At 42.9% G+C, this 13361-nt stretch overlaps 1 protein-coding gene across 2 annotated transcripts in view; it reads right to left on the reverse strand.

The window, feature by feature from the left end:
• The window catches only part of EDNRB (endothelin receptor type B), a 32958-nt gene extending 20347 nt beyond the window's left edge, over window positions 1–12611 (reverse strand). Inside the window, exons 1-2 of one of the 2 annotated variants that reach the window (XM_055542731.1) lie at window positions 12461–12611; window positions 11140–11671 (exon numbers count right to left, since the gene is read on the reverse strand). In XM_055542731.1, the coding sequence (XP_055398706.1) occupies window positions 11140–11619 (480 nt within the window). In that variant the 5' untranslated portion in view covers window positions 11620–11671; window positions 12461–12611. Of the gene's footprint in view, window positions 1–11139; window positions 11672–12382 lie in introns of both variants that reach the window. The other variant, XM_055542730.1, reaches the window with a different exon arrangement.
• Window positions 12612–13361: the final 750 nt, after the last annotated feature.

Below are 13361 nucleotides of genomic sequence, written 5' to 3' on the forward strand. Positions count from 1 at the left end.
TGCCAGACTGTTGTCTATTCCATCTGGTGATGAACTGTGAACATTTCTTTCATATGACTGATAGTATAGAAATATTTTTACAGAGTCAAAAGAAGGAAATAATGGAGTGGCTGTGTTACACAAGTTTGGGGAAGGGTGTAGTCTTTTGCTTTTATCTCTGTTTCCTGTGGCAGATAAGAGTTTTTGTGCATTTGAACTGGCGTTTTAATAAGATAAGACACCCTCATTCAAGGATTTCCCATGTCCGATTGATCTCCCTTTCTTTTCTTTTTTTTTTCTTTAATTCAAACTGGAGCTCTGTGACAACCTGGAAGGGTGGGATGGGGAGGGAGGTGGGAGGAAGGTTCAAGAGGGAGGGGACATAAGTATACCTATGGCCGATTCATGTTGATGTTTGGTGGCTACCAACACAATATTGTAAAGCAACTATCCTTCAATTAAAAATAAATAAATTTAATTAAAAAAATACAGTGAGAGTTTAAGCTGCTGGTAAAGTGCACAGAAAATATTTTCTTGACTTACATGGTACTTGTGCCCTGGGGACAAATATCAATTTCAAGTTCCATCTTACATCTGTTAAAATGCACTTAATCACTTAAAGAATAGGCCAAAGGTGCCATTTAAATAGACTACAGTATGAACAGCACCCCCTGGAGTTGTGTAAGACAGAGACCCTGTCCCAGGAATCTGTTGTGTGCACTCCAGCAAAGAAAGGGCTTTCCACTGCTCTGAAAAGATTCCTAAGACTGGCTGAAATAGATGAGTGACTCCATTAAAATGAGTTAAGTTTCCTGAAACAAAAGCTCTAAGAGCAGCAAAGAGACAGAATAAAAAGATAAAAAATAAATATGTCTTAGGAGTAAATTAACTTCACCTTAAATATATATCCCTTCTCGGGTTACAATGAAATTTATTTCCACATCTGTAACAGGCCAATAAATAACTGGATGGCTACTCTTCTATGATCTGAACCTGAAAACTTATCCTCAATTTGTGCTTAAAAGCTTTCATTGACATGTCACATATGTTGAAAAGATTCAACTAAGAGCATTAAGAAATGCTATTCACAAGTCTAGCTTTATGGTCAGATTCACTTCTCTGGGCTGAATCTTTGAAGATCACTGTGACACCTGAAGAAACAAAAGAATTATAACCTGATGATCTCATGGCTCGGAAAGTGACTCTCAAACTTAATAAATTCAACAAATCTTGAGTCATTTCATGTCTTACTTAAACCTAATTCTATCCAGAGAATGGTTTACAGAATAATCTGTGCTTAGAAAACATTTGATTACTATGGAAGTCAAAAGCTCTTTAATATAAATTAAAAACATTGCGTGAGGGGGAAGGCGACATATAGAACCTAACACCCAGAGAATTGGGTTACTCCTTTCTGGAAAGTAAAATGAAGCTAAGGAGGAGAGAAGTAGAAACACAAGGGTGAGAAGGCATGAGTATGTCTGGAAAGGAATCTTGGGGACAAAATGCCTCAGTCAACTTTGCTGATATATTTCTTTTTTTTTTTTTCTTTTTTTTTTTTTATGTGGACCATTTTTAAGGTCTTTATTGAATTTGTTACAACATTGCTTCTGTTTTATGCTTTGGTTTTTTGGCTGCGAGGGATGTGAAATCTTAGCTCCCTGACCAGGGATCGAACCCATACCCTCTGCACCAGAAGACAAAGTCTTAACCACTGGACCCCCAGGGAAGTAAGTCCCTGCTAATAATTTCTGACTCAAGAACAATCCTCATTCTCTTTCTTCTACCACCCCATTTTGGCCATTTTCTTATTTCTTTACCAATTTCACCAGAGGATCTTTTAGGAAAGACAAATAGTAAATCTCTAAAATAAAAGCATTGGAAAGAAAAAAAAAAGTCTAAAATTAGAGAATTTGCTGGCTAAGCTACATCCATATACCATGCTCAGCTATCTGCCAGACATAACCAACCTCTTCTTAACTTTGCAAAGTCCTCAAAGAAAATGCTTCACATCATAAATTATATCTAGAATCGCATTTCAGCTCAGGCTATATCTGTCAACATCTTTGAAAGCACTTAATCACTTATTAGCATTAGGCATGTTTCTCTAAAGATCATCAATCATTGCATATTAGCTACACAGTGAAAACCTTATTTGGTTTTCTTTAGAGAATGAAGACCCTGGCTCCCTGGCTTCGAAACAACATGGTCTTGGCTGTATCATCCTCTTGTACAACTATGGAAATACCTTCAGTCTTGAACGATTCATTTAAAATGAGCAAAGAAAAAAAATGTAAAGTCTTTGATAGATAATCCTTACCATGTTGAAAGAAACATTGTCTTGACATTTTAAGAGCCTTAGATTTATGGACTGACCGAGTGACAGATCAAAGGCAAACACAAGAAGAATCATAGAGTTAGCCCTGGGAAACCTTCCATTGTCCATGGCCAAGGGTTTGCCAATCACTTTGTCACAGGCATCCATGGGCAAAATGTGAAGCAATGAATCAGAACTAGGAAGTGTTGAGTTTCTGGGTTATTTGACATCTGCTATTCACTTTTGACTTTCATGCATTGGAGAAGGAAATGGCAACCCACTCCAGTGTTCTTGCCTGTAGAATCCCAGGGACGGGGGAGCCTGATGGGCTGCTGTCTATGGGGTCACACAGAGTCGGACATGACTGAAGAGACTTAGCAGCAGCAGCATTGACCTCTTATTCTGCAATGGCCAATAGCCTCATATATATAGAAAAAAGAACAAAAATCTCTTCTTTTTCATTTGGACAGTTACAAAAATATGAGTAGAACGTCTGTCAACAAGCATTTGTCTGCGGTTGACTGTTACAGGGTGTTGGAGTGTTAGTTATATTTATTAATTGACTCAAGGTTATTCAAAATGAATAGTCTTACTCTTTATTAATACTTTTAAAATGTTACTACTTCAAATATGATTAATTGGTGATCCTTAAAATTTTCTTTTTTAATTTAAATAAAGGAATCTCAGAAGTATCTAGGTTCTGTTCAGGGTATAAAATGCTTCTTCTACTAACATATCTCTGTGCTCAGTTGTGTCTGACTCTTTGCAATCTTATGGACTATAGCCTGCCAGGCTCCTCTGTACATGGAATTTTCCAGGCAAGAATACTGGCATGGGTTGCCATTTCTACCTCCAGAAGATCTTCCTGATCCAGGGATCGAACTTGTATCTCCTGCATTAGCAGGCAGATTCTTTACCGCTAAGCCACCGGTGAACCCTAACATATGTCCAGATATTACTAAAATGTCACTAAAATATCACAGTTACTTAACTGGACATATTAACAGTATTGATATCTTGGGCAAAATTAGACTCGCCTACTCAATGACAGGGGCTTCCCCAGTGGATCAGCAGTAAAGAATCCACCTGCCAATGCAAGACGCACTGGTTCAATCCCTGAGTTGGGAAGATCCCCTGGAGAAGGAAATGGCACCCCACTCCAGTATTCTTGCTTGGGAAATCTCCTGGAATGAGAAGCCTGGCGGCCTACAGTCCTGGGGGTTGCAAAAGAGTCAGACATGACTCGGCAACTAAACAATGACAACAACCACCTCCATGATACCTTTACTTCTTGTGTTGCTCTATACACATAAACTTCCATTTATTAATCAGAGAAGTATAACTTCAAAAGTTAAATTTGATGGTGTTCTGTTCACTTCTACTTCTAACTATGAAACTAGTTAATCATACACAGACTTGTTAAGTGCTAGAAGTAGTCTAAGATTGAAAAGTGAGAAAGGTGCTTTTGATTGAAATGTAGCTTTGATTGTGTCCCAAGCAGGAAAGCCTGACTATCTGACAAAGTCACTACAAGGTCATTTCACTCAAAACTCATTTGAGGGTTCAGTGAAGCAATTCCCATTTTGACATACCAGCATTTTAATGTTACATGTATTCCACCTGAAGTGGTTAAATGTTAAAGATCAGTAGTTTTTGCCTCTCAGACCTAGGAAGGCAGCTTCTTTGCCTCCAACAGTGGCCTCCAAAGTCTTAACAATAAAACCATCTAGAGGCACTCCAAACAGGTCACCAGCTTAATTTTTAGAAAGCTCTCCACCACCACTAGACATCTGATTGTACTTGGATCCTTATCAAAATAATGTCCATGTAGATATCTGTCATCAGTTTATAAGGAGATTTGTTTTCAAACGCAATTTGTGTGTGTGTGTGTGAGCTCTGTTGTGCCTGACTCTTTGCAACCCCATGGACTGTAGCCCACTAGGAAAAAAAAAGTCCATGGAATTTTCTAGGTAAGAATACTGGAGCAGTTTGCCATTTCCTTCTCCAGGGATCTTTCTGACCTGGGGACTGAAACTGCGTCTCATACCTTTAGGCTTTTTACCAGTGGGGCCACCTGGGACGATACTAAATGCTATTTGCTTATACATAGAGGAAACTATATTTCTATTATTTACTATATTTATGTTAACTATATATATCAACTCAGTTATCCATGTAAATACAGCACAAAGAGAATGAATTTGTTACAATTTAAAAGTTCGATATTTGCTCAAGCATTTTTAACTTCTTGAGATGTTAAAAGAAGTTGAAGAAATTTTCAATTCAAGGCTTTAAAAAATATCACTGCTAATCCAAACCAAGCAAACCAACTAATCAACCAATCACTAGCAACACATAAAACTTCACAGCATCTATAAGTACACTCAGCTCTTCCTATGCAACTTTGACATTGGTGCTACTCCAGGATTCTATAGGCAGCAAACATCTAGATTATTTCCTTCATTTTAGTCTTACAAGAAGGACACAATAAATAGTTTGTGAATAAGGAGAGATTCACCCTCCCATGAGATACTTAAAACACTAGTCTGTGGGTCAGTACATACATAACCCATATAAATACTGGCATAGTGATTCATGTTCTATTTTAGAGATAGATATTGATACATATATGTGTGTGTATATATGTCTGTATATGTGTGAACATATATATCTATATCTATATATATATATATATATATATCAGGGCTTCCCTTGTGGCTCAGCTGGTAAAGAATCTGCCTGCAATGTGGGAGACCTGGGTTCGATCCCTGGGTTGGGAAGATCCCCTGGAGAAGGGAATGGCTACCCACTCCAGTATTCTTGCCTGGAAAATCCCATGGACAGAGGAGACTGGCAGGCTGCAGTCCATAGGGTTGCAAAGAATTGTACTTGTCTAAGCAGCTAGCACTTTCACTTTTAACTTTTCATATATATATGAAAGTGAAAGTTGCTCAGTCACGTCCGACTCTTTGTGACCCCAGAGACTATACAGTCCATGGGAATTCTCCAGGCCAGAATACTGGAGTAGTAGCCTTTCCCTTCTCCAGGGGATCTGAGCCACCAGGGAAGCCCATAAAAAGAGGGCTTCTGACCAGGGCTCTCACCAGGGCTCCTGAGTCAGGGAGGAAATCCTGATAAACAGATGTTGTGGGAGACTCAGCAAATTGAAGCTCTAAAAAGGTTTCAGATAATCATGTGAAATGCTGGAAATAAAAGCTTATTTCTCCTTCTCAGCAACACACACTGGGGTTGTCACTGTATTGCATAAGAACATCCAGATGAAAAATGAAATGCAAGCATCCAGAAAGGATGTTTAAAAATAGGTAAGTATATATGTATGTATATCAATATGTGAATATATTAAATGTTATAAAAATGTATAAATAAGTAGAGAGGTGAATATCACTGGTTACAGTACCTGGTACAATGTAACCAAGTAATAAATGTTATTACAATGTGTATGAGTGTATGTGTGAATAAGAATGGAAACTGTTTTTTTTTTTTTTTTTTAGCTTTTGCCATTATAAGCATGACTACAAATAACATCTTGTATAGCTTTGTAACATCTTACACAAACTCATGATTCAAACTAAGAGTACAACAATAACTTTGGGGGTCAGTATAGCAATGTCTATCAAAATTACAAAGGCACATATCCTTCGATTGAATAATTCTAATTCTAGAAATTTATCCTTCAACTATAGTCACACATGCGTACAAAGCCATACAAAGAAGTTATTTGTAGTCAAGTTTATAATGGCAAAAGCTGAAAAACAAAACAATTTCCATTCTTATTCACACGTACTCTCTCACACATTCTAGTAACATTTATTACTTGGTTACTTTGTACCAGGAACTGTGACCAATGATATTCACCTATCTACTTATCTATACATTCTTATAACATTTAATGTATTTACTTATGAATATGTATAAACATATATGTGCATGTGTGTGTGCTCAGTTGCTTCAGCCTGGTCCTACTCTTTGCAACCCCAGGGATGGTAACCTGGCAGGCTCCTCTGTCCATGGGATTTTCCCAGCAAGAATACTGGAGTGGGTTGCCATGCCTTCTTCCAACTGATTCAGGGATCAAACCCACGTCTCCTGTGTCTCCTTCATTGGCAGGAGGATTCTTTACTGCTGAGCCACTGGGGAAGCCCATATACACATATACTTATATATTTTTAAAGGTCCTCTTTGGATGCTTGCATTTCATTTTCATCTAGATGCTCTTATGTAATACAATGACAGCCCTAGTGTGTGCTGCTGAGGAGACACAAGCTTTTATTTCCAGCATGCTTACATGCCAATCTGAAGCCCCTTTGAAGCTTCAGTTTGCTGAGTCTCCCACAACATCTGTCAATCAGAATTTCCTCCCTGACATAGGAGCCCTGGTGAAAGGACTGACTCTGTCTAGAAGTTTCCAGAGAACAGTTCCTTGAAGGAGTTGAGGCAGAAGAGACACATGCCCTGAGGTTTGTCAGCGCTCATAGCAGCCCCTCCCTGAAAAGTCCCATCCCATTTCTACAGCTGCATCAAGGAGCACGGCTTTCAGCCAAATCTGTGACATTTTGTGGTTTGTCAACTTTATTGAACTCTAGAATTACTGAACTCCAGATTAAGTTACAGATTCATGTTGAAGTTTCCATACCCTGGGTAAACCAATAGATGAGTTGCAGTATTCTATGAACCCTCAGAAATTGTGAATGTATATTATATTATGTATTAATTATGATGCTCAGATAATGGCACCCCACTCCAGTACTCTTGCCTGGAAAATCCCATGGACGGAGAAGCTTAGTGGGCTGCAGTCCATGGGGTCGCGAAGAGTCGGACACGACTGAGCGACTTCCCTTTCATTTTTCACTTTCATGCATTGGAGAAGGAAATGGCAACCCACTCCAGTGTTCTTGCCTGGAGAATCCCAGGGATGGGGAAGCCTGATGGGCTGCCATCTATGGGGTCACACAGAGTCGGACACAACTGAAGTGACTTAGCAGCAGCAGCAGCAGATGGTATAGAATCCACCTGCAACATGAAAGACTCAGGTTGGATCCCTAGGTTGGAAAGATCCCCTGGAGAAGGAAAGGGGCTACCCACTCCAGTATTCTTGTCTGGAGAATTCCATCCTGGTGGGCATGGGGTCACAAAGAGTTGGACAAGACTGAGTAACTAACACTTTTTCTTTCATACATAAATTATCTATTTATATATTAATTTATATAGCATATAAGATAGATAATTAACTGGGTTTTCAAGAGACTAGTAACACCCCACAAAAACAAAATTAGAAATCACTAGAATACCCCACTTTAGGCTAAATTTAAATGACACTCATAATTTACTTAAGTTCCTTTGTGTGAAGTGTAATACTTGACTACTGTGAAATTCTAAATGCATTTTTTAAACTTCCTTATATAGTGACACAATTATTTAAAGAAATAAATGGCTTTTAACTAGTCCTGGATTAGATGTTTTTGTAAATAATGACTTTAGAATAACAAACAGTGATATTATCAATGTTATACATTATAGATCATCTGAGGGGAATTTCAGGAGATAGAAATCTTCAGATGACAAAATTAAAACAGAAAATGCTTCCCAAGAAGCCTACTGTGAGGTAGTGCATCACATAATTGCACCATTATACTCCAGTGAGGTCCTAACAATATTCCAGGTTGGAGGAGGTCATGCTGTGAGCAGCTCAATCTGTGCAGGGTGGGGGGTTCTAGGGCCAGAGGCCTGGGTTCAAGCCCAAGTTTCATCACTTTCTAGTGGTGTGACATCATCAAGTTACTTCTTCATCTCTTGAAAATGCAATTTCCCCATCAAACAGGGGTGATAACAATACTCCCTCCATAGGCTTTCTTGTAGTGATTGAAATGAACAAAACCAAGTACACCATGCATAATAAATGGTAACCATTATTATTATATCATGTCTCAAGTGACACATATTTATGCATATTATAAACATAAACCAAAGGCCACGATGTAGGATTCAGTGATGGCAAACCTAGCAAGAGGACCTAATTCTAGGTGATAGATTAGTTCATAGCTAATAAGGATGACTACAGGGCCAGATTTGTAATGACTCAGAAACAGAAACACAGGTTGAACAGACTTAAGGTTTCAGGGAAAAGAATGTAACTTCCCAGGGAAATCATAAAAGAATTTGAATGGGAAGGAAAACCTGTGTGCCCCTTTGGGAACAGGCTTGTCTCTGGCTTATTGAATGTAATAATTTGGCCAGGCAGAGAAAGTAAGATGGTCCTGGAAGAGCTGATTTACATCTGGTGCCCTCAAACCTACCTTCCCTACAGGATTTCACCTGCCTGCTGATTTAGGAGTTAGAAGGATATCTAAGTGGGCTCACCACATGGGGTTTCCTGGCACCTTCCTTAAGAGATCTTTCACAAAACTAGCAAAACTAGATGCAATCTCCCTTTTCAGAAGGATCTTATGATGCTGGGAAAGATTGAGGGCAGGAGGACAGAGGGGTGACAGAGGATGAGGTAGTTGGAGAGCATCACTGACTCAATGGACATGAGTTTGAACAAACTCCAGGAGATGGTAAAGGACAGGGGAGCCTGGTGTGCTGCAGTCCATGGGGTCGCAAAGAGTTGGACACAATTTAGCGAATGAACAACAATAAATCACTTATTTTAAAGTTTTTCACAACACCTTGTACTCTAAAATTTCTTAAGTCAGGTTTGAGGAATGCCTCTGCCACATTAGAACAGTAAGACTTGGTCTGTAGGACTCCTAAAATGGGTTAGTTTTGGTTCTAATGGAGATGGGACAGCATATAAGGGACACATTTCAGCCCGTGCTTCTCCCAGGAAATCCTCTGAGTTCATCAGAATTGGCAGTCATGCAGGAAATTAGGGTTTCATCTATTTATCCCTCATTTCTGGGAGTGTTTCTTTCTAGGACCTGGCTCCTAACCTAAATACTATCTCTAAATCTTAAAAATCTCTAGAATTCCTTAACGTATGATTTTTTGGATTAGGATTTCCAGAGATTCATAAAAGGCAACTTAAAAGCATCCTATCTGGTAACTTCTCCTGTCACAAAGCTCCAAGAATCCCCCACAACCTTTTCCTAACCCTACATGCCTTCCCCCTCCTCCCCCTTGTACTGAGCCCAAAGCTAGCTTTAGGCAAATCCCCAAAGTACATTCTCAGTCCCTAACACTTTGGGTTCTATGTTTATGGGTGACTTTCTACTGCTGATTATGATGGGGATGCAGAGTTTTACATATTTGCATAGTCCTTTAAAATATTCCATCTCTTTCCCTTAGGCTGTTTTCTCAACACCACAAAATTCCAGTTGGTGGGTTCCCTGGTGGCTCAGATGGTAAAGTGTCTGCCTGCAATGCGGGAGACTTGGGTTCGATCCCTGGGTGGGGAAGATCCCCTGGAGAAGGAAATGGCAACCCACTCCAGTACTCTTGCCTGGAAAATTCCATGGACAGAGGAACCTTGTAGGCTACAGTCCATGGGGTCTCAAAGAGACGGACACGACTTAGCGACTTCACTCACTCAGGAGCTTATTGTAGAGTTGAGGACACTGAGGTCCAGAGATGTTGGGATGTGTTTAGAGTTTCAAAGCAAGCGAGAGTCAAATCATGTGGGGGTTTGTGTCCTGCCCTGGCTCTTCATTCCCATTTCCTCTGATGCCAGTGGTAATCACACAATGATGTTAGCTACTGAAACTGTGACAGACTGCAGTTGAGTGTTCTTGGTCTTGTCTGCAAAATAATTGATGCGGTACAGTTAGCACTTTGGAACCTGACAGATTGGGCCTGATTTTCCCCAGCTCCATCACTTACTCTTTGTGAGACCTTGGGCATCCTATCATTGATAAAATGGAGTTATATCTACTCATAGGTTGTTAGAAGGAGGAAGGAAAAGTAACACATTTATCCCGGTGCTTGGCCCATCATAGGCATTGAGTAAAGACCAGATACGATACAGTCATGCACAGCAGATGAATATGTTTTCCCACTCACCAGTCTGGGAATCTTTCTCTTAGGCCATTTGTTTTCTAAAAACCTATTCGCTTCCCAAGGTTAGTATGCATATGAATCACATAGGTATTGTAAGATGCAGGTTCTGATTTAATAAATCTGGGGTGGACCTGGAGCTCTAACAAGCTTTCAGGTGATAACAATCTGCCAGTCCATGGTCCATCAAACTCTGAGCAGAGAGAATATACCTTTGTGAGCTGAATTTAGGGACAAGGTCCTTCAAGACCAGTACTTTTCAAACTTTACCTGGAGGGCTTGTTAAAATACATTTCTAACAAGTTCCCAAGTTATATTTAGGCTGCTGGTCTAAGGCAATGGTAACCCACTTCAGTACTTTTGCCTGGAAAATCCCATGGACGGAGGAGCCTGGTAGGCTGCAGTCCATGGGGTCACTAAGAGTCCGACACGACTGAGCGACTTCACTTTCACTTTTCATTTTCATGCATTGGGGAAGGAAATGGCAACCCACTCCAGTGTTTTTGCCTGGAGAATCCCAGGGGCGGTGGAGCCTGGTGGGCTGCCGTCTATGGGGTCGCACAAAGTGGAGCACGACTGAAGCGACTTAGCAGCAGCAGTAGCTAGGGACTATGCTTTTTCTAGGCTTAGCAGGGGGCTACTGAAACCAGAAGGGTATTCGGTTCCAATGATTATTGAAAGTACGGGGGGAAGCGGGGGTGTGGGGCCGGAGGGTGGAGGTGGGGGAGTTGGGGGGGATGGCTCTTCTTTAAGAACCTCCCTGCAAAGACTTTCCCATCTTCCTGGTCCTAAGGGTGCGCCCTCCCGTCGCGATCCTAGCAGGCACCCCTTACCTTGTAGGTATTGATGGGGATATCAATGATAATGTGCAGCAGGTCTCCAAGAGCCAGGCTGGCTATCAAGATATTTGGACCGTTTCGCATGCACTTGTTCTTGTAAATGATTCTCAGCAGCGTGGAGTTTCCGATGATGCCCAGCACGAACACTAGGCAGGACACCACCGTGTTGATGTACTTGAAAGTCTCCTTGATCTCTATGGGTCCATCGCACGGGGGTGGGGTGCGCGGTGGGATTCCCGCCATCCTTCCCCCTCTAGGAATCTGCGGTGTTGCGGACGATCTCGGCTCGCTGGCGTTGGACCTCCCGGGCCAGGAGGTCTCAGTCGGGGTCTCCATCATCTCTCCGGTCCCCAGAAGTGGCTGAGTGGCCCCGGCTGGCGGGAATTCCCTCTCTTTTGCTTGGATCCCCGCCACGCCGCAGGCAAGGATCAGCGCCACCAGGGCGCGTCCGCACAAGCTGGGCAGCGGCTGCATGCTGCTGCCTGCTCCAGAGGGAGTCGGGTGGCCGCTCTTCAGCTTTCCGAGTCTAGAGACCAGCAAGGGAAGGAAGACAGGACACCCGGGTCAGCGTCCCCAGCCACGCCCCTGCAAGCCGCTATTCCGGAGCGCAGCAGCGCCCGCAGTCTCAGCGCGCGAAAGTATTAAGTCGAGCTGGCGCGGGAGTGGGGAACTCTGGCGCGTGGGACTCGCCTGCGCTCCTAGACCGTCCCTCCAGAGCCAGCTTTCGCTGGTTTTTCCTCCCCTGCGTCCCCTGAGGGGTAAATGACTCGCAGTGGGGCGGGGTATCCTGGAAGGGGTGTGACAAGGAGGATAGGACGGGTGTCCAAAGCAAAGCTTTGAGCTCCTGGTGTGCGCAGAAGGAGCAGTATTCGTTCCGGCCAAGGGCGCGCGGGGACTGGGGAAATTAAGGCACCTAGAGATCAAGGGCATCGCCAGTCTCTGCATTTGACTCCACAGCAACCCCGGATGCCGCATGTCTGCACTTCCAGACCCCTTCCTTCCAGGCTCCTTCGGCACCGCCTCCACCCCCCATACACACACCCCAGGACTGAGCCGGCTGACTCGGAAAATCTCCCGGACATCTCCACTTGGTCTGATTGGAAGAGTCTCTATCTGGATTAACTCGGAAGTTTCTATCCCCTCCGAGTGACTTCAAACACTCAAGCCCTCTCCTTCACTCCAATCCCATTTTAATCTGCTGTAGCTACAGGTTAAACAAACAAACAAACAAACCAACCTAAGAAGTAATCCAAACTGAAGCCCCAGGATAAGGTTCAATCACAGATTTGAATTAAACACCAAGCAGAACGGTTACCTCTTGGTCCGGACGCACCAGGCAGGGACCTCTTTCCCCCGGCGCGCGGCTGGGTTCCCGGCTGCCCGGGAGCAGAGCGCGCCTCCCTTCAGCAGCGGGAGGGTCTGGCTCTGACGAAACGCCGAGGGAATGCCTAACAGTGTGGCCTCCGCAGTTTGCTCGGGATCCTTGCTGTCCCGAGACAAGTACTTTTATTCATTCGTCCCTTCCCCATCAATCACCACCAGACTCCTCCCGTCCCTAGCGACCGCGCAGCAACCTTTCCCCTGGGGCGACGCCTGGACAGCGTCAGTCGGACCTGGCCGTTGCCATACTGGGCAGTCCTAGGCCAGAGATGCGTCCTGAAAGGCTGTGGACATGTCATAGCTCAAAGCGCTTCAGATGACGAGTCTCGGCCAAGGGTAAGTTTTTACACAACTCCTGGCCCTCGAGGCTCAAGACTAGAACCTGGGTCTGAATTAAATGTGTTTAATGCCCGCTTCCTAGGTGGTGCTAGTGGTAAAGAACCCACCTGCCAATGCAGGAGACAAGAGACTAGGGTTGCATCCCTGGGTTGGGAAGATTCCCTGGAGGAGGATATGGCAACCCACCCCAGTATTCTTGCCTGAAGAAGGCCCATGGACAGAGGAGCCTGTCAGGCTACAGTCCATAGGGTTGCACAGAGTCTGAAGTGACTGAGCACAGGCACACAGAATGTCTGCTAAGACTCCCCTTCCCCGCCCCAAAAGGTAAACATCCCACAGTGATACCTAAACTTCAATTAGTTGGGGGTGGAGGGTGCTCTTGGCTTTTAAAGAAAATTATTTATGTATTTTAATTGAAGGACAATTACTTTACAATATTGTGATGATTTTTGCCATATATCAATATGAATCAGCCACAAGCATACATGTGTCACTTC

This window comes from Bubalus kerabau, chromosome 12 (assembly GCF_029407905.1).
Source record: "Bubalus kerabau isolate K-KA32 ecotype Philippines breed swamp buffalo chromosome 12, PCC_UOA_SB_1v2, whole genome shotgun sequence".
NCBI lineage: Eukaryota > Metazoa > Chordata > Mammalia > Artiodactyla > Bovidae > Bubalus > Bubalus kerabau.